This window comes from Homalodisca vitripennis, unplaced genomic scaffold (genome assembly GCF_021130785.1).
Source record: "Homalodisca vitripennis isolate AUS2020 unplaced genomic scaffold, UT_GWSS_2.1 ScUCBcl_7471;HRSCAF=15169, whole genome shotgun sequence".
Taxonomy (NCBI): Eukaryota; Metazoa; Arthropoda; class Insecta; order Hemiptera; family Cicadellidae; genus Homalodisca; species Homalodisca vitripennis.
In genome coordinates this window covers 6,631-34,004 of record NW_025783585.1, presented here as the reverse complement: position 1 = coordinate 34,004, position 27,374 = coordinate 6,631, and the positions used below count along the sequence as shown (strand labels likewise).

Below are 27,374 nucleotides of genomic sequence, written 5' to 3'. Positions count from 1 at the left end.
GTCACCATACTTGGGAACACCACTTGACAGCCATCATCTTCTGCTCGAGCTGTAATGGATACTCCTGCAGGCGTACAATACTTGTCTGCTACTCCGAACATACCATTCTGTTTACAAAAACAAAATTACGATGTACAAACGTCAATGAAACAACATTCTAAGGTAAATGTTAGGACTATGAATGAAGTCTTCTCTTTCACTTGGCTGTTTTTCAGGTTACTTCTGATGTCCAGCTTTTCGTGATAAAACCAATGCACAGTAACTATGAAGGATTTATTGTACTCCATGCTGTGATGAAGAAAAATATTGTAAAAAAACAAGATTGAAAAAGTAGAATAACCATGTTCGTATCAAGGTTTTACAGAGTATCAGTGGCAGATTTCTATTTTTAAACTCTTAGCCCTGAAAAAAGTGTGATCTCTCCTACAAGCCTGTTCATGAGATTTACTAAAATTGTTGTACCAAAAGAATACATTTTTAATTTTTGATGAGAAATATTTTTATTGTACTTAAAAAATAAGGTACATTATTTTTTTTAATAACCAAACAATGAAAAATATCATTAGTGTGTAGTTATGATAGTAGTAAAACATAGTAGTAAGTTTGCAGTTTCCCATAGGCCTGTGGCCCTTGGGTCTAGTGGGTCTGTAGTATATCTACTGATGGAAAGTATGAAAATATTTATTGTTCAAAAAACAAATGTGGGGATGTGATTTTGAAAGATTAAGAGCAAGATGGAAAATACATGAAAGGTTATATATGTTCTGGTTGAGTTTTAAAGGTGAGAGTCTGATAAAAAGTGAAGTAACATGTGTGTCTCGGCTAAAGCTAAAGATGAATGTAACTCATTAGTTTCGGACAAGCAAGCAACAAACTAACAGAACATTAAGTCATGTCATTGATCACAACGCCATGTAATTGGACCTAACCTTATTAAAATTGTATGATGTAGAAAGTATCCGTTCAAATTAGATCCGTGTTACCTCATTAGTCTGAAGATATACGCATTAAACGAGCAGGCGCCAGTGGTGTTTAAATGAATAAAACTTGTTCGATTAAATCTGTGTTAAAAAATTAAAGGTTTTAAATAGTTATTTACAAATTATATAGCTCAAGATACTTAACATGACCAATGCTAATTGTTTTGAATTGCCGGTCTAGAATCAAAGTAAAGATAGTAATTAATAACTTTTTTCGTATAATTTTTTCATTGTTATCGACATAAAAACTGGCACTTATTGTTTGTAATTTATTTAATTTATGTGTTTAAATGCAGAAATAACTTTAAACTGGTTAATTTTCACACTAGGCTATCCATACTTTTTTATCCATAATTCCTACATATTCTCTAATATATATAAACAATTTTACTTTGTTCTCTCCTTAGGACGACAGAGAAGCTAAAGTCTTACCTTCATGGCCACAGCAAGCAGAGCTCCCTCTGTGGGCTGACCGAGCAGAGTCTCCCCATTGATCACAGCATTGTTACACACACAGCCAACCTGTGCAACAAATCATGTAGAGTGAACTGAAATAACTGACATAAGCCTGATATCAGGCTTTAACACATGTCATGTATTGTGTTATCACAACTCTAAAATATATGCTTTTATACAATATTTTATACATAAAAAAAAAATTAAATTTATTAACCTTCGCATGTAGAAATTCGCCAAACACTCTACCATTGAGATAAATTTTAATCATGAGTTTCAGGCTTGAGGAAAGTAGAACTTTTCAAACTCAATAGCATTCTGACCAATTCATACTACCAACATCGTACCAAGTGCTGGTTTTGAACTTCTTATTGTTCAACAAGACTTCTAGTGATTGGGTGAAATGGGTGACATTGACAAATAGGAAGATGCATGAGTTGTAGAGGATGATTGGGAGTCTTGCTAATAAAACTATACAAAGTGTTTCCAGAAAGAAAGCACTGTTCAACATAAAACCGCTGCACATGCTCAATTTTTTTCTTTGGTTTATCAGCTCCGCACCAACTTTAATTTTATTTACCTTGGCCATTAAAATGATTAAAATCACTGATGTTCATTCCGATTGTGAGATTTTGTCTGCTTATTCATGTTTTTTTAATGCAACTCTGCCGACCAGAATTCTTTTGTCATATAATAGATATTTACTGTTAAATTCAATGAGTGATGGATTGGTGCAAAAGTGTGTTAAGCAATTCAATGAAGGCTGAAAACTTTTGTCCACCAAGTTTAAACAGAATGAGTTTCAAATGAGTCTACTTAAACTCAAAAACTATTGTGCATGAGATTGTAACTGACTGTTGGTTATCACAAAGTGTGTTTCCATCAGATAGTCCTCACTGGCAGGATGATTCTTTAAGAAAGGTTTATATAAGCAGGTCACCCACTATGACAAGAGCCTAAACAATCCTGACCTTTCAATTCAAAATAAAATTATCTTCCAAAATAATTTTTTTTTAGTTTTTTATTTTCACACAAAGTTTTAAATTGAAGTTTCTCACCAGGACCCAACTCATATTTATAGGAATATGTTAATTTTACTAAAAATGTATTCATTCAAAGAAATAAAATTAATTGTTACATTTTGTATTGTCCTAAGTCTTAACCCATTGCGGATCGTGAAAACGGCACGCGCGGGGCTTAGAGTACGAATTAAATCCGTATTACAACGCAGCACCCGCCAGTTTTTGCACGCCTACCTGCCTGCTTAGCGCGCTCGTTAATTATACATGTTTTGTTTGTTTATGTTGTTATTTATGTTATATAAAACATTATACAGATCATATTAGACAAGTATATTACACTAGAAAAAATTTAAAAATACAGGTACGTAACATTTTTACTTACGTTTTTTGCGTGTTGTAGCTGCTTGATGTAGGACGGATCAAAATGTTTTACACAATAAAAAAATGTTCTAATAAAACTGTCACTTCAAGAAACAACTAATCTAATATATACAAAATATTTACACTGTATTGAGACTGTCTTTTGTCTTAGTAGTGGATTTTGGTGTGATAGTCACCGAGAAACAATCTTTTTCCAGGCACACACTTTGCACCTTTTATAAACTTTTCCTTTGCTTGCTGTAGGAGATAGTTGGACGGGAAAGTGAGCCCAGGATTTACCCTGTAATCTTAGAGGGTCCAAGCCTAATGCAGAACGACCAGGTGATTTTTTTTCCGGTAGATTTACCGTAGATAGCAATTGTTCGGCTAAATTTATTCTAAAATCTGAGAAGTGGTGTTTTTCTGTTTTTTTAGGAGGTTTTACCTTATTGTACACTGCAAAAGAATTGAATATTGCAAGATCAATCAAATAAAAAAAAATCTTTTTGTCAGGCTTTTACTGTCCGGGCGCATTATGGGGAAGCTAGCTAATCTTTGATCCATCCGATCAACGCCAAACATGCCGTTATTATAATCTTTAATTAGGTTTGGTTTTCTTACCTCCTCCGTCACACCATGTTTTCTTTTTCTAGTTTTAGTTTGTTCAAAAGTGACATCAGTATGGTAAGTTGAAAATACAATAAACGTCTTTATTATCTTGCCACATCGTTGCCAGTACTCCGTTAGAAGATCTGAAAATAGCTTCATTTTTTTGCAGGTTTATTTCCTTGAAGTCTTTTGGTATGTCAACCCTGGTTTTCAGTGCTGTGTGCCAATGGCGATGAGTGTCACGTTTTAGTAGTTCAACAAACAATAGCGGGGAAAACATACCAATTGTCGAGAAAAACAGTGTAGCCCTGGTTATAAAACGGCTGCATAAGGTCTAGGACAACAGATTCACTAGCTAAAAAATCTTCACTTACTTTGTCTGTACCTACATATATTTTAAAAACTGAACAATATCCAGAAATTACCTAACACACTTTATTAAATTTTTTATGCCAAACCTGGCCCTTTTTTTAGGATTGAATTGGATATATGAGAGCCGAGATCTCATTTTCATGAGACTTTCATCTAGTGATATGTGTTTCTCAGGCATGTAGGTTTTTAGAAACTTAGTTTCAAAATATCTAATGACAGGCCTAATTTTTATTAGTTTTATCATTGCCGGTCGTTTTCGAACCGACGTATCAGAAAAAATGTAAAAATCGGGATATTGCCATAAATCTGGCAATAGGCATTGTTTGTGAAAACAAAGGCGTCGATAATACCCTTCGCTGGGACCAGTACATCCTTATATTAGGTTTTTTTTACTTGGGCCATCAATATATACAGTGCAAAATAAGATTTGAGTTCATCTTACTGTTACAGGAGTCCACTTATCGTCACTCTTTAGCGGCTTCCGGCTAAGATCACCTAATTGCTCAGCCGCATAAATCATTAGTTTCCTGGGCAATCATCTCGAACAATTCCTCCCACAAAATAGGAGAAAAGAATTAAGTTCAGAAAATGATTCGTCTAGTTTGTTTGCAATATCATGATCTAATCCTGGAGTACCTGTGAACGGAATATCTTTAGGGTTATTTGGTTCATTTTTCCAATCAAATATGGATGGTTTTTTTTATTTTTCTTCTTACTGGGCTTCTTTTTTTGGCGTTTTGCAATTTTAATTTTTTTTTACAATTTTATTACTGAACTTTTTACGGCGTTTACCTACAGAAGCAGCAGAAGGTGGAGTAGGTGAATTGGACTCTTCCCTCAGGACCGGATCCGGAGCGGTTGAAGAGCCAGGTTGAGGTTCATAAATATCCTCGGAAGCACTACTTTGAGCGTTTTTATTGATATTGAAATGATGTTTAAATAGAGTTTCCACATCCGGTGGTGTCCCAGGAACAATGTCTGAAATAGTCTGAACATCTGAATCATGGTCACTAGCCAGCTCGTCACTGTCAACATTAGTATTCGCGTAATTATGAAAAACGTGGACAAATACGCGTGATAGAACCGTCTCCATCCTCAATAACACTATCGATTTCACTTTCATCACTTCCACTTTCTAATAATAGTCTATCTAATTCAGATGATCGTAAATTGTCACCCATTTTACTTCCGTACACGCACACGAGGCAAGGGAAAATCGACTGTACGCCTCAGACAAACAATTTGTCGCAAATAATAACGTTATTGACCGATAACGAGGGGAGTATTTGAGGACAAGTACCAGAGATAAGATAGGAAGCCGGTCCAGGAAAAACAGACTATAAATATCTCTGAAGCTTATAACAGCGATAAGAGTTCAAAAGAAATAAGTCATCCTTACCGACGTCATCCGCGTGAGGGTCACGTCATTGTGCTTTTGGTCCACGCCTCGCTCCGCGTCACCCTCACGTCGTTGATCCGCAATGGGTTAAGCTTCTGTTTTCCCCAGTTCTGAGTGTACTTAGATTTATAAAAAACTCCTTAGATTTAATCTGCTTGTTTTGAACTCACCTCCAGTAACCTGTAGATTGATTCCCGCGCTCTCTCCACACTGTCACATTTGTGGATATGGATCTCCCCCTGGTCATTGTATCCAGCCCCGGATACCTGCCAATCAAAGCATTGATTAGTTATTACATTATGTAGGAAAAATAACCCTCTTAATTTATATATTTTAAAGTATAAAAAACATAAATTTACAATACGAATAGGCTAAAGGCTCTAGTTTAATAGGGAGTGAATGTATTGATGTTTGAAATTAAGTCAGCCTTAAACCATATTTTTACATTAGCTAAACTAAAACAACTTTTACCAGTCACTTCATCATCATTGAATAAGGAACGTTGGCCTAGTAATGAATATCAAATTGATCATTTTGATCAAGTAATTGAGTACTTATCGCAGAATGGTTCCATGGCCGTTGCAGTACCAAAACCCATATTGTTTGTAATATTTTCTATCAATCCTATCATGCAGTCATGTTATATTATTTATGCATATACATTAGCCCTGCAACTAGTACAACGTCCACATCGGGTATCTTAGTTGAATTATAGATGGCAGCATCTGATACCAGGTCCTTTAACATTGTTAATGTGTTTTGTTATTACATCTTTAAAATATGCTCAAAAAGTATCAGTATTGACAGATAAAAGGAAGGCTGATAAATTATTTACCTCGTTCATAACAGTTCATGACTCCAAAAACATGTTTTTAATTTTATACACAGACTGTTATTGTTATAATTTTTTGTCATGCATCCATGTATCTCTTTTCTTAATGAAAACATTTATGACATCAATACGTTTTTGGGAGGGTAATGCAATTTTGTGATCCACTAATAGGTAAATACAATTGTTATGAGGTGAAATTTCAATTTTTAAGATGTGGAAGCTTGGGGGAGGAATTGTATTTTTTTTTTATAGAATATTTTTAGTTCAATAATTTTCATGAGCATCAAAAAACACAAAGAGTGAGAAAATAGAAGATCATCAAATTTAATAAATACCTCAGCTAGATGACCATCCGCAGTGACGATAACAGTGGCCGTCATCTCGTTCTTAGTGATGGTACCAGTTTTGTCTGAACAGATCACACTCACACAACCTGCAACAAGCACCTCACATTTAGTAGGATATTTTTACAATTTATATGCAAGATATTTTAGGCTGCATTACTTTTTGTTACATAAATTCTCACTTAGAAACCAAATGAAAAATTCATTGAAGCAATTTTGAGGTTGTCAATTTATAAAACTAATCCTGACACATACTATTGCATTCACTGTAATCTAAATAAATCCCTAAAATATTTCCTTAACCATTAATATTTTTGCTTCTTTCAATTATAAGTACATTATAAAATTTAAAATTACAATTTATTAAAAAAAAATTTTAACCAATCAACTTAAAGATTGTAGAAAAACCAGTCAATTCTAGTATCCTCAGATTAACCTTCTCTCAACTGAATTACTGTAATGCGCTTCTGGGGCCTCGCTCACAGGAGAACTCATCAATTCTTCTGTGAGGTGTTTTTATTATTTTAACAACTCTATTAGAACACAGCTGTAACATTTTGTACATAACTAGCAGTTGCCTGCACCTTTTTCCCACAATTTCCCGTTGAAAAACAGTACACTATATTCACGTATTCTTTTTCTATCACATTTCTAAACATTGCTGAGATAATTGATAGTCGTTCCTTCGTGAGCCTCTTGTGCGCATTATGAAGGTATGTACCATATTTTCCTGCCTCTATCTTTCATGGTTTTTGCTAGGTGTTGGTAAGTTATTCAGAACAATTAATTTATATGGATGAATCTCGATAAACTAATTAGGTTATAAAGAATAAAATTCCGTCTGTTAAAATTAATTTTCTGTCTAAGATATTTCCAGTATTATTGAGGAGTGTGCCTTCAAGAAAATGTATCAACGAAAACCAATTTCGATCATAAAGTGTCTTCTTTCGGCTCTTTTCATTTACCTTTGATCTAACCAAATTCGATTACCTTATGTGCAAACATCCACGGATTTGTACAATGAGGTTGTTTTCATAATAGCGTTTAATAGCATTTTCATTGCATTAGATAGTTTATTGATCATTGGTGCAATCTAAATTTAACATTAGGCAATGACGTCTTCTATGCAACCTGCATTACACTACTGATCAAGCACTTTACAATAACAATTTTCTGAATTTTAAATGTAAACAAATGTTTCTGCCTCTTTGATGAACTTCAGCTGAAAGTATTAACAGCTGTGAAGTATCAGTTCGCTTTGTATTATGTGTCGTAGCACAGTCTGTCGGATCCAATATAAAACACTCCAACATCAACAACAATTTATAATTAAAAAAATAATTAAATAAACTATTTAAATTGGACCAAATTGTGAATCTGAACCATTCTGGAATCCCCTTCAACACACACACAAAATTTCGTCAAAATCGGTCCAGTCGTTTAGGAGGAGTTTAGTCAATACACAAGAAATATATATATATATATATATATATATATATATATATATATATAAAGATTATAAATAATATTAAATTCTCTATAATATGGTGGTATTTGAAAAATTATTACGACTATAAGGTAACAAAATCTAAATAAATATAGTAATGTCACCAATCTGAAATTATTAGGACTGAGGGGTTTGGATTTACAATTTGTTCAGATTTTCAAAAATGACCTACAAATTCCTAGTTACACCTAAAAATGGTACAATAATAAACACTTCATGTATTACTATATGAACGTTACAAACGAATATTACTCACTACAGACTGCAAAAAACTACACGAACACTACTGAACAAGTGAAGCAAATGAACTGACTGGCTTGCATGTTTAAAGCAGGCATTCAAATTTTTTATGTCTAGGATTTTTGATGTTCAGATTACTGACGCTCCACAGTACTCATTTGTATAAGTTTTTTTGTAATGTTTATATTTAATTAAAACTACATGTCTTGTACAAAGAACTGTAAAAGCTACTGTAATACATCAATAAAACAGTGGGTGCAAGAAACTACAAATAGGTCTGTCTAATAAATCTATAAAATAGCGAAAGAAGTTTGGTAGGAATTTTGATGAAAAAACTGCTTAATCACCGTTATTGAAGATGTTGATAAAATGTTTCATAGATCACTCCTAGATAGCACACTCAGCATAAAAAGTCAGTGAATTAAACGCAACAGTACTGTCAATATTTCCATTAGCAGTGTTAAAAAAATAGTTATATGATGGCAGCACAAAGCAGAAAGCAATGATAGCAGAGAGGTGATTGGATATTAGCAACAGGATCCCCACCAAAGGAAGGAGATTGCCCGAGAGAGGGCTAAATAACCTAAGATAGATAAAGTGTCATTTGTTGTAAAGCAATCTGCGTTAACAACTGCATTTACTATACTTTCCTTATTAATTAAGAATAACTTAAAAATGTAATATAGTTATTATAAAAATGGTTTTGTCAGAAGGAATACAATGCATTATTATCATTAATTATATATATATTATATATATATATATATATATATATATATATATATATATATATAGTAAAATATGAAAGAGACAATTATATTTTGTTGTAAGGTAACATAATACCTTCTCTGCAAACATGTCTTTAGTCATCTTTATCCATTATTAGTAATACCAAAACTGGTCACTAGAAGGCAGCAACTCATGTTCAATGCAGCAATCCTGATTGTAAAATGTGTTTTATTCCATTACATTGTTCAAATCTTCCGTTATGTTCATTTTTATGTTACATTTTTATATTTACATTAACATTATCATTTCAATTCATTTTGGAACCATTGAATTAAAATAATGGACTGCTAGGATTAGAATATTTTCAGATATGGAAAGTGCACCAAAATACAACATTAAATGTAGCCATAAAAAGGAAAAAGAATATACATATATCTTTAAAAATTACTTTGTAACTTATTGAACTTGGTAAACTCAACTTATTATTTGAAAGAGCATTGCATACAAAATACAACTGTTAGAAATAAATATCACACACTATCAAATACAAAATTTGTATACCTTATCTCTCCAAAGTTATTATTACATTTTAAACACAAATTAGGTTTTGCCAAGAAATGATTTTGTCCTAGAATTTACTTATTCAAAAAATAGAAATATAGCCATTTCCTATCCAAGTCCTTTAAGCCATCTTGATTTATCAGCATTCCAAGCATTTTTTTATCTCAAGCATAAGGTAACTGGTCAACAGTTCTGACACGTCCAAAATCCTCCGTAAGTGAAACAAACACTTTAAAAAAGAAAAGGCTAAAATCTTAAACAAGCAACATCTTTTTCCAATATGGTTTCATTCTATTGTCAAGGAGTGCTACTGTAACCTTTGATACTGAACTATAAACAAAATTACAAATTAGCATTAATATAAGTTAAAATAACCAAAACACAACATTTTGAGAAAACTTCATATCTGTCCTCTTCATCTTATGTAACATCTAAAATATAAGGTTAAGCAAGAAGACAGTTAATTAAGGTTACAAACCGAGAGTTTCTACAGTGGGAAGTTTCTTGACGATAGCTTTCCGCTTGGCCATCCGCATAACTCCTAGAGCCAGTGTGACAGTGACCACAATGGGCAAGCCTTCAGGGATGGCAGCTACTGCCAGACTGTGAACAGTTACAACAATAATCACAATCCACCATAACGCTAAGGCAGGTGATTTGAAATCTAACTTAAAATAAGTAAATAAACTAAAACGCTTAAACTAATCTAAATGACAAAATAATAGCAAACAATAAATAACACTAAATATGGTAAATGAAACAAAAACCAAAATTCGAAATGTCTTAAAAATTATATAGCTATTGCAATGAATTAAACAAAATGTTTGCATTTTAACTTTTTTTTGTAAGTATCTATTATTTTGTTTCAATCCCCTTGGATGTTCCAAAAACACTCACAGAATAATTTCAACCTTACAACTTATATATGAGGCGTATTCAGAAAGTAAATGCTGTTCCATTATACTGCTAATCCAGAGTTGCAGTAGGCATTCCACACTTGTGCGCTACCTTCCTTGTTCCCTGGCACTCAACTGACGCTATTTTAGTTGCTCTACATTGTGTGTTCAGTTTGCTGTGATGTCTTAAATGTTTGTTTAAGACAATAATTACTGAAACCCGCCAACTAAAAGACTCATGCTGTCATTTGACTTACCCATATGAATCCAGCTAAGACTTATTTTCAAGCAGAGATGTTTACATTGAAGTCGTAGTGAGTGGTGGAATGATGAGAAAGTGGGTTAGAATTTTTTAATGAAGGTTGAACAAATTTCCACAATAAAGCTCAAAGTGGATGACCTTCTATTGTCAACAATAACCTGGTAAGAAAAGTCGATAAAACAATTATTTATGAGAACGTTGTTTCACATTGATGATGCTTTAAGATGAATTTCCAATCCATCCATTGTGTACATAAGTTAAGCTTTAATATGGCACCATTTATTTTCAGAACATAACTGCTCCTTGTATTCTTACCTGACACCGATGGTGAACATGTCTAGTATGGGCCGTCCCTGCAGCCAGCCCAGCCCCATGATAAGACCGATGATGCAGAAGCTGTACAGAGACAACTGGGTACCCAGGATGTCCATACTCTTCTGTAGAGGAGTTTTTGGTGCCTCTTCAGCCTGCATCATCTTGAACACTTCCCCAAACTCACTCTTCTCTCCTGTGTTCACGACAATACCCTGCCAACAAAATTTGTTTTTAGAGATGGATGGACCTCTTAAAGCACTCAAACAATATGGAATTACATATATTTGTTTATTTTATTAAAAACTTAACCCTTCAGAGTGCAGTCAAAAACACCAGATTCACTTCAGGGCATTTGCATAGTTTTAACCCCATATGACTGTAACTCTGTAATGTTAATAGCTAGAATAATAATTTGTGCCTTACAAAATACTCTCATTTTATTTCATATAAGGACAAAATGGTTATACACTTTTTAATATTGTTTTTTTACTAAGGAAATAAAAACACTTAAATAAACACAAATAAAATATTTCTAATTTATTACAAGAAAACATTTTAACTATAGTTAATGTGTTTGCCTTTATTAAAAAAAAAACAATTTTGTTATTTTAATTTTTTGTAACAAGAATATTTATAGGCTAATTTAGAAAAACATACCTAATGTAAGTTGTAGATCACTCAAATTTTGCATAGCAAAGTAATTCTGATCTCTTCTAATCAACCTTTAACGTACTGTAGGTACTGATTATTACTCATAAAGGTGCCTAATACCCGTAAACAATACCCATAGGTAACATCCCTACTTCTTCCCTATAAGAAAACATATGGTCGAAAACAAATAGCTATATTCTGAACTTTTCAAATTCTGTGCAGTCTTCCTTGGAAATACTGTTTCCGTAAGCACGCCAACAGTAGTCAAATATTGACAGAACCAGATTGTATGAGTTTGAGCTTGACGGAAATTGACAATAAGTTTCTGAATCTACACAGACCCCTCAGTGTGCCAATAGCTCGATGATAGTGTACATGACATGATCTGTGAATGAGAGTCCACCATCAAACATAATACCAATATGATATGTGAGGTCTCTGTCACAGACAGGTAACCCACAGCACAACATCCACAACCCTGTTTACCTAGGAAACCCCAGAGCTCTGTTAAGAAGCCAGATATGAAGGTTGTGACTGTGATCATACCATTCACCTGCTGTGATGCTTAAATTACAGTGGTGTATTGTGTTTTTGGTATTGTATTCATGTTTTATTCTCTTGGTGATGTTTTTAACAAATGTTTCTATTGTGTTTGGTGCTTCACTTTTATGGTCAACTTTTGGCCATCCTTAAAGTTATATTTTAGAGTTTGAAACCTAAATAAGAAAGGAAATCCCAGTTTAAGCAAAGTGAAGCCAATAAATCGGGCCAGTCCTAAAAGCGCTTATCTTTGAGTGTTGACATGTTTATCTGAGTAGGTTTGTCCAGACATTATCTTAACAACACAGTTTGATGTAAAGATGAGAGATTTAGCACTAAAGTTAATTTACTGAATAGCAAGGCACAGTTGGAGGTTTTCACTCCAACCCTTAGACGGGAAGGAGATGGATTGCTTCTCAGACCATATGTATATATTTACTTGTTCACAACAAGAAGGATAAATTAACTATAGCACAGTAAATCAAATGTATTTTAACCAAAAATTCCCCAAATATATATATATATATATATATATATATATTTACGGAAACAAGGCACTTGATGGTCCTGTGTTATACAGCGACCCATGCAGGTCCATCAAGCCCCCTATTTAAACCTTCATATAACCGTGTTATGAATTTGTTTCTCAGCATACATTTATGTTTTATAACTTGCTTGATAAATGTATGCTAATATTTTTTAATATATAAAAACTTTTGTCCCACATGGTGGTCCGCGTGTAATGAGCGGTCCATGTTGGTCCTTCTTATACACCGTACAATTAAGCGGTGCATGTTGATCCGCGGGTCGTGTGGTTGGTGGTGGGAGAAAGAGGGGAAGGGACCTGCATCTACCTTTTGATTGTAATATATTGAAAAGACCTGTACTTGCCTTTCGTTTGTAAAACTCCAAGTTGTAAAGCATTCATTTTCACATATTTTATTTCAGTTTAAGGTAATCAATAATACCTTACCTTACCTTAGGTTATTCTACCTTAAGTGAAAGTAACAGAATATCTTGGATAATCATTAATATTTAAAAACATAAATTGCTGTTGCATCTGATCTGTGGCCTCCCTATTACCCACATACATTTATTGCATTTCATAATATTAAACATATATTTCAATAGAATGACATTTTCGAAATCATACGCATTAAAAAATATTTTCAGTTTAAACTATTTCTATATTTACAATTATAAATAGATATGGTTGCATATTTATACAAATAAGGTCTAATTTATTGTGGACAAAATCTTGAGCTGATCTTGTAAAATATTATTAGTTCTCAGGTACTGCACTTAATTGTAAAGTTTTAAAATTTATTCCTTTTTCTTAAATGTTTTATGGATATAAGAGCGCACAAATTTTATTATTTTATTAAATTCGCCTATTTTTAGGTCATTGGCACCTTTAACAAATTTAAGAATACAGAAGGCCAATGCGTAATACTGTTCTTATGTTACCCCTTTTTATTGGCCCTTCAATTTGTAAATATCGAATGTAACATGTGATGTTAGTCTTTCACTACTTTAGCCTATACTGGTTATGGTTGTATTTTATTTAACAATCATACAAGAATTTAATTCCTCAAATTACATATTAAATGTTTGATTGCAAGAAACCACACTAATTTAAAGTTACTGAATTTGGGAAGATATATTTTGGTATTACACAATAAGATATTACACAAGCATACCTCCATATAGCATAATATAAAACCATAAAATGTAGCTAAGGTCTGTTCACACTCTACATTCACAGATGGTAAAACCAACTCTTCGTTATACTCTGCATTAAAAGATGGTACATAAAAGCAACATAGATCTTTTCACATTCTAATTCTGTTTTAAACATATCGAAGTTAGTTAATAGTATACGAGGGTGGTCTGAAAAGTTTGCTTTCTGAACGTGAAGCTGGAAGGTTCGTTAACAGAAGCTACTGAATTTTGTCTGTTGACAGTTACTAAAAAAAGTTTTAGCTATTTTCGACGTGCCGTTTTTATGCAACAGTCGAGTCAGTTGATGTGAGTGTTTTTGTGATATGGACACGATTATCGTGCTGCCATTAACTATTTGTGTTTGAAAGGCAATACGCCTTATGAAATCAAAAATGAGTTGGATTCTGTGTATGGAAACTCTGCACAATCATTTACCTCAGTGAAATTTTGGGCTGCTTAATTTAAAAATAGCCATAAGATCTTGAGAGACGATGAACGTTCGGGACGTCCAAAAACTGCAACTACCCATGAAAATCATCGACAGAGTTAACCAAATGGTGCTAGACGACCACCGAATTAAAGTTAAAAAATATATCAACATTTAGGCATGAGAAAGTTGTCCGCACGTTTAATGTCGAGTTTTCTCACGTTAGACCATAAAGGTTCGAGGATGAACATTTCCAACGCCCTTCTGGCGCAGTTTAGGTAAAATAATCCAAATGCGCTGATTAATTACTGTAGATAAAACTTGACTACACCATTATACACCCGAAAAAAAATTACAAAAGGGGGACAGACTCAAAAAAAGAATAAATGCTGCTTCTTTGGTTAGGAAAGAGATGACGACTGTTTTATGCGATATTAATAGAATTTAATTTAATAGATTAGCTTCAAAAAGGAAAACCATTACAGGAGCATACTATCCATCATTACTTGACAAGGTAAAGGTAGACATTTTTTAAAGAAACGCCCTCATTTGTAGAAAAACGAATATAATGTTTCACCAAGGCTACGAACCTTCTCTTCCCTTAGCGGTTATGATGGCGAAAATCCATGAATTACGGGTTTAACTGCTTAACCATCCGTCTTACCAGATCCAGTCCCAAGCGAATTCTTTTTGTTCCCTTATCTCAAAATCGCGCCTCGGGGGACAATGTAATCGTCAAATGAAGAGGCAATCGCCTTCGTGAACAATTCTTTTTCAGAGAAATATTCCGAGTATAATTTTTACGGGTTACAGAAGTGTGTGTAGAGTGACAAGGAGGCTATGTTGATTTTTTTTATTTCAAAAATTAGGTCATGTTTGTTAGGTCGGAAACTTTTCAGACCACTCTCGTAGATATAAAGCATTATTATTGGCTTTTAAGGCCTACATACATTGAATGTAGAAAATATTTGTCAAATTCATAAATTAGGACCAAAAAACGGATGGATATCAAAATTTTATTTTTGTACGTAATTTAGAACTTTAGGAAAGGAAAAAATATATTTTCATAAATAATTACTTATTTAAAGTTACACATATCTTAAAAATGTCTATATTTAAATGAAATATAATTTAAGAATTTTATTATGAATAAAATAAAAATATTCCCTCAAGCCACTTTTCTAGCACGTACTGTAAAATGTATTATCCTTATTATCAATGGTTGTTAGGCCTGGATATAACATGAAGGTATTAATAATATTATAAATGGAAAATTGCTTATGTTTGTTTGTTTTGCTTTCACGCTTTACCTATTATTTAACCCATTGTACTGCAATTTTACGTAGACATTCTTACGGTTCCTTGGATGAATATATGCATATTCTTATTTCGAAAATCTCTATAATTATCTCTCTATTATTTACTGGTCTATAAAATAGCTAAAAATTCCATTTTCAGTCTCTACAGTTACAAAAATTAGTTAATTAAAAGAGCCTCTTAAATTTCAACTGTTGTAAAATATTATAGGTGCGAATTTTTGCACATTGATTATTTTATGATTATCATTATAAAATTTCTTTGTGTTAGGGAACCGCCCCAAATAGAGAATGGCGTGAAAGTACCGATAAAAAGGTTTAAGAATATATAATATTTTTTAATACATATCAACGTTTTTACACACCTAATGCTTAAGCCGAATAAGGCTGCTTTAACTCATATGTGCATTGCACTTGATTAGAGGGTATAGCCTAATAAGCCCTCCCCCCCCCAATTCTTTCACATTCATGAAAACGAGTTCAATATATTTCTATCGATTTAAACACTACACGACACAGTAATAACAGCTAAATATACTCTTATGAGATAAATATAGAAGAGTTTTCCAATGTTTGCTTGATTTTGAAACTTCAACGCCGTGCCTTAGTTTTGCGTATATAGTTGTTTTAATTAAATCAAAATTTTCCTGAAAAATAGTAACACTTACAAAGTAATATGTTTTTTGTTATGGTTAATGTTAGCAAAAACAATACGAATATTGTCGTATTTGTGTTATTTTTACTTAATAATTAAGTTTAATAACATGATGTTATCAAAAATTTTAAAAATGTTTAACGTATTTAAAATTAGAAATGAAAATAATAAAATTGTTTCAGCTTTAAAGAATTTTCTTAAGATGTGAACCTGGCAATCAGCGATAAGATAGATGGTCGCTTAACATTGCTTTGCGGATACCAATCCAAGAATAAATGGCAGATTTTCCAAATAAACCTATATAGAGCACACATAGTAAATATTGTAACAGTTATGAACGAACGAAGATTACTCCATATAAGAAAAATATCATATGGGAAATCCACCACTCCTTCCAGGAAAGGAAGCATCGCTATCAAATGCTCCTAATCTCTGTTATGTATATACGATGGATAAACACTCAGTAAATCGCGTTAAAATTACTGATTCCGTCCTAGAGTTTAGAATATTTGTTTGCACTAATTCTGGTGCATAAATCTTAAAGCAAGGCGTTCTTAAAAAGTGTGTCACAAAGTTCTGTGTCTGATAGTACTTATGATCCCTAACCAAATATGTCCTATATGGAACTGAGACCTATTTGATTGGATTTAAACTCTGTCAACATTTAAACGCTATGGGACACCAATGCACAATACTGTTTCTTATTTACCATTAAATGTTAAATACATACTGTAACTTTTGATGTTAACCTTTCACTTAACCCATTTCGTTTATAATTAACTGCATGTTATCCAACGATCATACTTTGAATTCCTTTCTCCAAATAACATATAAATGTTTCCGTCTTATTGCAAGAAACCGCTATATACTAATTTAAAGTTACTAAACACGGGAGGAAGTATTTCCTCACTACATAATGAGTTACATCAAATCATAGATACGAGCTTTTCACATATTTTCTCAATATAAGTCGTAAAGGAATAAGTTAATAATATAGGAATACAGCAATATTACAGGATTTTTTACGATTAATATATGTGTAAATGAGAAAATGTTTGTGATGAAGTCCACATTAAACGGCCGATGCCGATGATAAAAAAAGTGAATTTTGTACTGTACTTAGATAAATAGCAACTTCAGGACGTGACAATTCTTAATTTTAATGATTTGAGAAAATTAAATTTGTTAAGATTAAATATAGCTTTAAAATGTTTTTTACAAAAACATATAAATAGTTAAAAAATGTTTTATAAATACATTCTTGACATTTTCTTCAGCCAGACTACTTGCACCTACTTTAAAAATTCATATCTTTATCATTAACAGTTCTTAGTTCTGGTTATGAGATGAATCTAAACATTTTTTTAATACCCAAAATTGCAGTCATTAGGAATAATCAAAATGTCAACCTTAAAGATCGCCTGCCAACACAGAGTTAAGTGGGAGCGAGCGTTAGTTATTGAAGTGTTTTAGAAAAACTCATGAATGAATCCCTGACCAAGTGCAGGAGGTGCTGACCACGGTCACGGCACGCAGGACAAGAGTACTATTGTCGCGTCGTAGTGGTAGTAAGAGTACTATATTGGTCAGCGGGGCGGATGTTCATTCTTTGTCATTCGACTTCTCGCGCTCTCTCGCCCACTCGTCGCCCTGTTCTTGACAGACGGCTGGAAGCGAGTTTCCTCGGTGTCCTGCACCTGCACTGAATGCACTGTATGCTCTGATCGCAGAACTGAAAACTGTGCACTGAGCACCGAAGTAATAGAACCTTAATCTGTCATGCAGTGATGAACATACCGAGCCAGCACTGCAGTGGTCATCTATGCATTAGGTTCAAGATGCAACCTAACCTATACTTCAGATTGAGAGCAAGCAAAGTAATTTTCCTTCCTCTTTTCAATCAGCTTTCATTGCGCCCTGTCATGAATGGCGTGGTAGGTAAAGTCAATCAATACATTAGAACAGCGTTTACATAAAATTATCGCATGAGTATTGAATTTTTTTTTACGATGTAAATGACACTGTAGACAGGAAAAAGTGCGTTAGCTGAATGATGAAGTAGTTAATATCTACGCATGTCTATATTTTAACTGTAACTAGGATTTTAGTCCAATGTAAATTTTCATGATAGGCAGGAGTTTGGAAAATGATTGCTTTATGACAGATTTTTGATTATATTGCTATCTAATTAGCCAATTGGAATGGAATATCATGTAAGTTGATATTATGTTAGGCCAACGGTTTCAATGGTTGAGTGTTCTGAGTGGTGGGTTTATTATCTAGACAGCGATAGCCTGGAGTTATGAATATCAGGGAACCGCTCCAGATAGAACAGCTAAAATAAGACAATACTCTTGAATTGAAGACGATAACGTAATTATAATATCTTAACAGTGCATGTTATTAAAAAGAGTACTATAAAATGTTTTCTAACTGTGTGGTATTTGTTAAAACCTTTCGAGCAAAATAAAGAGTTTCACAAAGAAATGCTAATTTTCCACAATATAAAATTCCTTTGATACATAAAAAAATCATTGTAGTGTGTTGATGATTTAAAATAAATTTAGACATACTAGTATGCACATGGGGGCAATTTGTCAGGCCAAAATATTATTTTTTTTAAATGTTGAATTTATTGTTAATTAAATAAATTTACCCCTTTCCTAAAAATATCACAGCTAACAGCTAAGCATTCACGAAACAAATATTTACTTTTTGTATGTTAATAATCTTATTTAGTTTTTATTTATTTTATGAATATCCTGCACAAATAATTACTCAATAGAAAAAATGAGGTATTATTAATATATAGTGTAAAATTTTGTATACAAGTTTTGTGCGCAATACGAAACAAAGATATTAGTGTTTTACCACTCTCTGGCTAGTGCCTAACCAAACTCTATAGAGTGACACAGACCATCATGAAACTCGGTGATCCTCAAATAGATATGAAGCTTCATGCACAATTTTCAAGTCAATAGCACATTTAGTTATCGGAATGTCGTTCGGAAAGACAGACAGAGAATCATAAATTAAGTTTTTCCAGCCCCTCGAGTTACGGGCTTCACTAATTTTGAACCAATAGCACTAACATTATTCATTAATTTAATAAATTTCTAAGTTTTTAAATTTGTTTGAACTAAATTTTTGAATTGTACATAAACAATGTTACATTAAATAAAATCTATCACTAAATCTTTAAAGCAGAAATGTGTGTCTTTCCTTTTGTATCTCGGGGAGATCTATAGAACGGTAAATTTTAAAATGTGGGAGGTTTATACAATTCATATTTAGTATTATTACCAGATTTAGGAACTACATTGGCTTTTTGTATCAATAAAAAAGATCATGGATATATTTAAATATAAAACTATAGACTTTAATAGATGATTCTACGAGTTTTTCACTCCGGAAGCAAAACCGATATGAACCTCTGGAAATTCGTCTGAGTCGTCCCGAATCTGCTTTGCCCGGCCGAGTCTCGGTAAACAATATAATAATATTTCATATTACTCTATATTTAATTCTTATAAAAACATTTATCAAAGGTTTTTTAATTCAATCCCATCCTTCCCTATCAAAAAACAATACCATACTTTGCTGCTTTTTTATTAAGGACATTTTAATAAATCATTATTACCAGTTTTCCTTAAAAAAATTTCTCAATAAATATTATACATATCGTCACTTTACAGGAAAAGTTAAATTTTTTCTTTGGCGCTCAGTGCAGGACACTGTCAATATTAGCACTATCAACAAAACATTGACTGTATTCTAGATTTAATGGAACTTTACAGTATAAAACATGTAAACAATAAAAACTCAAACCAAGAAATTCCCTTATATGTAGCTAGATCGGGATTTGATTTGGGATAATCGCATCGACCACGCTTGTGCAGAAATTGCATCAGAAATCTTTGCTCTTCGCAAATTGGCACAGTATTGCTCCATCGGAGTCTTGAAAACGGCATATTTTTGCCTAATCTATCCTCATCTAGGGTATGGAATTAAACTCTGGGTTAGCTGTGGCAAAACACAAGTTGGAACGGGTCTTCATTCTCCAAAAAAGAACTGTGAGAATGATTTTTGGTTTGAGAGCCAGAGAGTCATGCAGAGATGCTTTTAGGGAAGTCGGGTTACTGACTCTGTCCTGTTTCTATATTCTCAAGGCGATCCTTTACTCCAGATCAAAGTGCGCTTTGTTGTAAGGGGGGGGGGTTTCACCATCATGGCAGTAGAGGTAACTTGATAACTTTCGAGTCCAACAACACAGAAGAAATGCTTTCAGAAATTTGCTTTCTCAAGTTGGTGTCGGACTAATAACAGTCTCCCTGAAGGTATTAAACAACTAAATTTAAAGATCAGTTCAAAACTATTTTGGTGCCAGAGGCTTTTTACTCTGTTAACAAGTTTATGATGAATCGCTAAGACAATGAAGAGCACAAAAATTCACAAAATCGTTTTTTTTTCACACCTGTAAACGTTAATAAAATAATAATAATAATCTCTTTATTGCATTAGTTTAACAATTTTTACATCGTATCGCAATAGCCAATAGTTAAAGTAAATTTACACGACTTTATCTACACATTAACGCAACCTCATATTCACAATTCACACAATCATTCAAGACACAATCGCATTTAACTCAGATCCAGCACTCTCAAATATCCCAGTGGCTTATCATGAATTTATCAACAGAGTAGAAAGCCTTGGACATCAAAAGAAGATTGAGACGCGTTTTAAATCGATTTTGATTATTGGAAATTTTGATTTCTTCAGAGAGCCTGTTGATTAATCTGACACCAACTTCTTGCGGTAGATGTTGCGCTAATATCAATCTGCGTTGATGAGTTCGAAAGTTATCCCTGCCTCTAGTGTCATATTGATGACGGTTCCTGCCACGAATCAAGATGCACCTTGATCTGCAGTACATGATCACCTCAAAAATATAGAGACAGGGCAAAGCCAGCAATCTCAACTCTCTGAAATATTCCCTACACGACTCTCTGTAATTCAAATTTTCAATGATTCTGACAGCTTTTTTTCTGAAGTCTAAAGACGCGCTTCATTTTGTTTTTTTCACAACTTCCTCAAAGTCTTATTCCCCCATACGCAAAATGAAGATGGATTAGGCCATAGTAGACAATTCTTAAAACTTCTAAGGGAAAAAATTTGGCTAGATTGCGCCGAGCATAAATAGTTGCCCCTCGGTTCGGGCCGGCATAGGACGATTCAGAAGCCTGGTTCCTGGAAGGACTGCAATTGTTTAAGTTTATCTTCTGTGTGAACAGAGCCCTTTCATAGTCCCGGGAGTTTAATATGGAAGTGAGGTCATTAGATACCGTCAATATCTTTATAGTTATAACGAGAGAATAGCTACTGAGTGGTTGGTAGGTGTTCACATTATGTTCGATTGATTTCGGTTTATTGAAAATACTTATCTGGCAATTCTTTCACCGTTCTTTATTTTAGAGGAAATTAGTGATTTTAGTTCATCCTGCACAGTTTGTATGAATTGCCAAACTAGGAAGGATGCGTTAGATTTAAAAAAAAAGATTGCATTTACGTAGTAGGAAAATAATTATGTTTTAATCAAGATCCATTTTTTGCACATATTTAATGTAATCGAGATTTGTAGTAGTATTTGGATAATATATAACTAAAAATGTAGTTATCTCAAATAAATATTTTCCCCGTGAAAACGATTGTTTTTAATACTAAATATTAAACTTTGAATAAATCACTATTTCCAACTCGTAGATTAAAAGATTTTACCAATGTGTGAATTCCTATATTTTAAAAATTATTAGAATAAAAGTACCAACTATGCCTACCCTCGAATAGCAATGAATTTTTCTACAATTTGCGAGCGGATATGACAAGTGTATCGTTAAAACATGTAACATTCGAGTCAAACAGCAAGAAGAAGTGAATAAATTCTTGATTTGCTCATCATTTTTAATTCTTCATGCTCAGTTCATGATTCTTAAACCTTTTATGACCGGGTAAAAAATATACATGATTATTAAGCATACATTCAGTATAACTACGTACCTGACTGAGCAAGTACAAAAAAAAAACGAGGCGATCACAACATACGTAATTACTGCAGCTGCCGTCTTAATTGTCGTCTGGTAGATCCAAAGATCCCAGTCGGCAGGACAAATTTTAAATTGCTCAGTTATCTATCTAGTAGTTGTATACATAAATGATCGGAATATGCGGCTTTGCTATCGTCTGTTCAGTAAAGAATGACCATCAGTGCACTTTGCTATATCAGTTTGGTCGGCCATAAACTTACCGTCATTAAAATTCTGACTACCAGCGCCGCAAATTATATAAACACTATGGTTTCGATACGAAAAGGGGTTTTTTGGTTATAGTTTAAGGGGAATTTATTTTTCATAAGGTTTCAATGTGATATCAATGCAGCAGAGTACGGTGGCACGACATAGTTGTAGTGTTAGCACATTCGTTGCCGGACCTAAAACTTTGAAGTAATAATAGCGCAAAATCAATTCTCCTCTGTGACCGCTGCATCGTTTACTAATACAATCTTTCTTCTCTGTACTGAATTTCCTCCTTATTCTGTTTCATAAGATCCTTGTATTGATTGGTCACCTATGTGGACGGACAGGATACGACTAGTAAGGGTCTCTTAAGAAATACAATTGGTATGCAAGGCAAAATCTGCAAGGCCCCATGGCAAAATCTGACTGAGATGCGTGGCCGGAAGCCAACTAGCATTACTTCTTAAAGCAATGAAGTTTATCTAGATGCAAATATAAATTAATGACAAAACTGAAGGCTCTTTAATATATCTTTTCTAAAAGAGGGATTGATGCCCGATGAAAGCGACCTTTGAAGAAAGTAGCCGCGTTAAGTTTGCCAGCTATTTTATTTCAATAAGACAGTAGATATGTTAAAATTAGCCTCCATATGAGATGCATTACAGTCTATTGAACATATTAACGAAAAGAGGAAGGGCTTTTTCCAGTAGAAAATGCCTATTCTATTAAATTTTGCGTTCTTGAAATACTGATCTGGAACAACCATCATACGATAAACAAACTATAAAGCTAAACGTGGCAGCAGTAGTTTCAAACCGAGGCATCGCCGGGTTGATCTCATTTCGTGGAAATGTAAGCCGCGTTTACACCAAATGCTGTCAGCAAATGTTGGCCAGCTTTTGTTGGCAGCATTGCTATCAACAAATGCTGGCAGCAAATGCTGGCAGCAAATGTTGGCGAATTCCGAAACTGATCAACATGTGTTGACAACATTTTTGCGCTTTGGTGCATTCTGCATTCTGCATTCCGAGATGTCAACACTCGAGCAACTTGCGGCGGCGGTAGCAGCAGCGTGCGTCAATCATAGGTAAAAAGAAAAGACCAAAGAGATATTGGGTAAGGCCTTCCCTTAGGGCCAGATCTGTGTATAGTGGAAGTGACTTACTTTCAGATTTAAATCAGGACGATATTAATCCATTGTCAAGAGAGTTGAGGTGTGACGGCAGCGTTAAAAAACTTCTTGAGGATGACAAGTAACGACTTTGAAAACCTTCTCACAGCTATTGGACCTAAAATTGCGAGACAAGACACCAATTACAGGCTAGCAATACCTGCACGAGAAAGACTTGCAGTGACCTTGAGATACTTGGCCAGTGGAGACTCTTACTCTAGTCTCAGTTACCTGTTTAAAGTGTCAAAATCTACAATTTCTGGAATAATACCTGAAGTTTGTGCAGCTTTGATTGATGAGTTGAAGGATAATATAAAGGTAAGTGAATACTTGTATATAACCAAGTGTCCCATGATTGCCTCCTTCCATATCCAAAAATCAAATACATATGTGATTGGTTTATATTATGCTGTTAGTAATAATAGTTGTTTTGGAAATGGGTTGGTTTAAAGAAAACTTAGTGAATATTTCACTCAAAGTTTAATTACATACATAAATAATACAAATAAAATCAAAACAGCTTTATTTCCATAGAAATTTAGTTACTTTTTGATGATAAACCTATAGATTGAATAATTTTATCACAATAAGCATCATTGTACTCGTCATGTTGAGGAGCCCCACTCAGCAGAAATGGGACTTGCAGCGTTGATGGATGATTGGATTTAATTAGATGTTAATGGATCGTATGACTGAATGTAGGAAGATGCACTGGTTGATCTTGATGGCTCTGGACCCATCGGTAACTGTTTAAGTTCCATTTCGAACAAAATGGTATTAATCCTGTGTTTTGCAAGTGCTTGGTCCCGAGAGTTTTTAAGTTTTCGTAATTGACACGCAACGTTTTTTTCCAAAGATATCAAACTCGTCTTCAATTCCTGGCTGATTTAAACTGGCTAGACACTTTTTTTCATTACTTGATAAGCTTCATCCACAATTGAAGCTTTCCTCTTCTTCGTCAATTTTCGAGGAGGATCCGTTCCTGTTTTAGGTGTGTTGTCGGCAGTTGTGATTGAATGTGTCCATTGCCCTCCTCTGCAATGTCCTCCTAAAAATAAAACCACATTACTTTACAGTTGACATTACCTTGAGTTGACAGAGTAGGTAAAAATCACTAGTTTTAAATCTTTTGCTGAAATAAACGTTTATTTTTTATAAGATTATGGTATACTAGGGGGCCTGTGCGCAAATTGCGCATTTAAATTTTTTTTCTGTTTATGAGAAACTCACCTACAATTCGAAGAGATTATATGATTTTTAAACTCACAGTTACAAAGTTTTATGAAAAATTTTATAAACGATATATTTCTGTTTACAATCTGACTTTAGTTACAAATTCATCTGAAGGTAATCAGCTGTTAAATTACAATCACATTTAAAAACGTTATCACATAAAAAAAGGGACGTAACAGAGAAAACCCTTATTGTATTAAGTATATTAATTGGCACTTATATCTTGACTGTATGGATCACTGACCTCTTTAAAATACATTTCATTTTTGCAGTTGCCGAATACTAAAGAAGAATGGCTACATCATGCCAAAGAGTACAACTCGCAATGGAATTTTCCGCACTGCATTGGAAGCATGGATGGGAAACATGTGATGCTACAGGCACCCATCAACACATCAAGTGAATATTTCAATTACAAAGGTTATTTCAGCATTGTTCTCCTGGCTGTTGTTGATGCAAATTATTGCTTTACTTACGTCTCTGTTGGTTGCCAAGGACGGTTATCTGATGGTGGAGTGTTTGGCAATAGTACCTTAAAACAACACCTTCAAAATAAGACTTTGAATCTTTCCCGACCCAAGTTTCCTTCCAGGAAGGGAAGTACTTACCGGTACCCTACTTTTTCCTGGCTGACGATGCCTTTCCTTTAAAAAATTAACATCATGAAGGCGTTTCCTGGATTGCATGATAAGGCAAGTGTAAAACGTGTCTTCAACTATCGCCACTGCAGGGGCCGTAGAGTAGTGGAAAATGTATTCGGAATATTGAGTGTTATTTTCCGTGTGTGTTGAGGAAACCAATGTTATTGGAACCAGAGCGGGCAGACACAGTTGTTTTAGCCTGCTGTCACCTGCATAACTTTTTGCGAAGAAGTATGTCATCAGCTTCAACGTATACACCTCCCGGAGCTTTTGATGTCGAGGACCTAGCTACAGGATCATTAGTGCCAGGACAATGGAGAGTTGATGGAATGCCTAGAGACACTCTACTTCGTTTAAAGAAGATTCCAAAAAAACCTTCCCAGCTGGCCCAAACAAATACGTGATGAAATCAGTGTTTACTTTCAAAGTGACGAGGGTTCAGTGCCATGGCAAAACAAACTACTAGGCCTAAAATACAAATGTACATAAGGACGTTTGCACATATTATAACGTATAGTTGAATTTACAACAATAACAAAGTAACAATTAAAGTAGTGTTAATTACATTATATAATTTGTAACAAATTTTAGACCGTTGTGTTTATGTTTAACTTTTTTTAACCTATAAAAGTGACATTAAAATATGTGACAATTTGATAAAATAATCTTGTTTAACTACTTGCCTGCACTGTTTCATCGGCAGCCTCTTTGTCGTCAGTGGCAATCCCAGCTTCTTTAATCTTCCGTGCAGTAGTTTTATCCTTTAAAAACAGCATCGCTTTAAAAATAACACCACTTGCTTTTATACTCGTCTGCCCCCGAACCACTCTTCTTCTTCTTAAGTTCTCTTTGAAACTGTGCCAACAATGTTTTCACTTTTGCCTGTACTTCCGTATTACTGGCTTTTTATTTCCCGCGAAATGTCATTCCATGCATAGTTCTTTAGGTTTTTATTTTTAAAATCAGGGTCCATCGGATTCCAAAGAACTGGTTTGCTCTCGATATAGGTCAATCAATTGCATGACTGTTTCATGGGACCAATCAATTTCACTCTCAATGCTGTCGCTGTTCATATTGAGTTGAGAAACACGGACACCAAACAACACAGACGTACTACCATCAACAGTCGCAACTAGAGTAGTACTGACGCTGTCGGAACGACATGGCGGCCAAACCACGTGCGCTAAGGGAAGTGTTGCCAACATTGTTGACGGTCGCTTTTTAGTCCCGTCAACATTGCTGCCAGCCTATGTTTGACAACATTCTTTGATCTTTACCGACTACTGGTGGGTAAATGCTGCCAACACTTTTCGGTGCTGACAGCATTGTTGGCAGCAAATGTTGACGGAATTAAAAGTACGATTTTTGTAAATGTTGTCAGCTTTTGCTGGCAGCAATGTTGTCAGCTCCGGTGTAAACGCGGCTGTAGACTAACAACGTGGCTGATTGTGCATGTACCTTGTACTTTTTATATCAATGGTTTGAATTTTAATGAGAGTGCGTTTGTGGTTATATCAACCAAAATGCCAAAGCGCTGATGGTCAGTTACAACCAACGAACTATACTACTGGAACACGCACTGCCCATAAGCCACATGTTGTGTTTTCCGGTCGCACACAGCTGTGCGTTACTGGTGTATCCATGTATTTGCAGGCGCTTAAAGTGGGCAAGAACTCACCGAGTTCTGTACTCCATGCCAATGTAGATCAAGTGATGATGTATTTAAAATATTGTTATTTGCTCTAGTTATCTCAAAAAAATGCGACCACTTCTAAATTGACATTGAAAGTTTGTAACTAATTTACTGGTAGTGTTTTCAAGAGGCATTTAACTAATGACGA

At 34.1% G+C, this 27,374-nt stretch overlaps 1 protein-coding gene across 1 annotated transcript; it reads right to left on the bottom strand.

Moving 5' to 3' along the window:
* Positions 1 to 26,309, bottom strand: LOC124374190 (calcium-transporting ATPase type 2C member 1-like; the record flags this gene model as incomplete). Its single annotated transcript, XM_046832449.1, has 7 exons — positions 26,217 to 26,309; positions 10,885 to 11,096; positions 9,890 to 10,014; positions 6,366 to 6,463; positions 5,369 to 5,464; positions 1,413 to 1,502; positions 1 to 107 (listed from the first exon to the last, which is right to left on the bottom strand). Coding segments are annotated over exons 1-7 (821 nt in total), but the record flags the coding sequence as incomplete, so codon positions are not given.
* Between the last annotated feature and the right edge of the window lie 1,065 nt (positions 26,310 to 27,374).